General features: G+C 67.9%; 1 protein-coding gene across 2 annotated transcripts in view; it reads left to right on the top strand.

Annotated features, from left to right (window-relative positions):
- Positions 1 to 233: 233 nt before the first annotated feature.
- LOC104545117 (cytochrome b-c1 complex subunit 2, mitochondrial) overlaps positions 234 to 657 on the top strand; it is a 12,144-nt gene continuing 11,720 nt past the window's right edge. Inside the window, exon 1 of one of the 2 annotated variants that reach the window (XM_010190173.1) lies at positions 234 to 283. In XM_010190173.1, the coding sequence (XP_010188475.1) occupies positions 248 to 283 (36 nt within the window). In that variant the 5' untranslated portion in view covers positions 234 to 247. The remainder of the gene's footprint in view (positions 284 to 657) is intronic. The other variant, XM_010190174.1, reaches the window with a different exon arrangement.

Here is a 657-nt window from a genome sequence, read left to right on the forward strand (position 1 = left end):
AACAGGCGCCCCCTACCTTTGGTGACCGGGATGTGGTCGCGGGAATCTGCGCATCCGCACAGCCTCTCCAGAAGCCCCCCAGGTGTCGCTCTATCCTCAAGACGTGACTCTACGCACAAGCAGTAGAGTTTGGGTCCTCATTCGCTAGAAAGTCAAAGCGGCGCAGGGCGTGCTGGGAAGACAGAGTCTTCCTCCGGGCCAGCCATCTTGTTCTCTTTCCCAGGGCCGAGCTGAGGGACGAGGAAGGATGAAGGGATTCCCGGTGGTCGCGCGGTCCCTCTCGGTAAGGGAGACCCGGAGGCGTCGTGGGTGGTGGGGTAGAGGCACAGATGGTGGTGACAGCGGTTGTCAGGGGCCCGCGGGGCCTGCCCACAGCGAGCCCCGGCGGGGGGAGCCACGATAGCAAGCAGCGGGCAGGCGGTCGAGGGGGCTGCGATCGTTCTTGTGGGGCATTCAGCGAGGGGTGTGAGGTGGAGCTGGGGTCAGGGCTGAGCCGGCCGGTCCGGATGGCGGAGCGGGGCGGCAGGGCTGAAGGTCAGACAGGCCGCGGGCCGGGCCCGAGGCGGCCTGCGCTTAGCTCTGTGGCTGAGAGCTCCTGCCAGGGTGACGGGCTCCTGCGCCCGTATGGCTGGGGGGCGGGGGAGCAGACACCCCGCG

This window comes from Mesitornis unicolor, unplaced genomic scaffold (genome assembly GCF_000695765.1).
Source record: "Mesitornis unicolor isolate BGI_N332 unplaced genomic scaffold, ASM69576v1 scaffold28368, whole genome shotgun sequence".
In the NCBI taxonomy this organism is placed as follows: Eukaryota; Metazoa; Chordata; class Aves; order Mesitornithiformes; family Mesitornithidae; genus Mesitornis; species Mesitornis unicolor.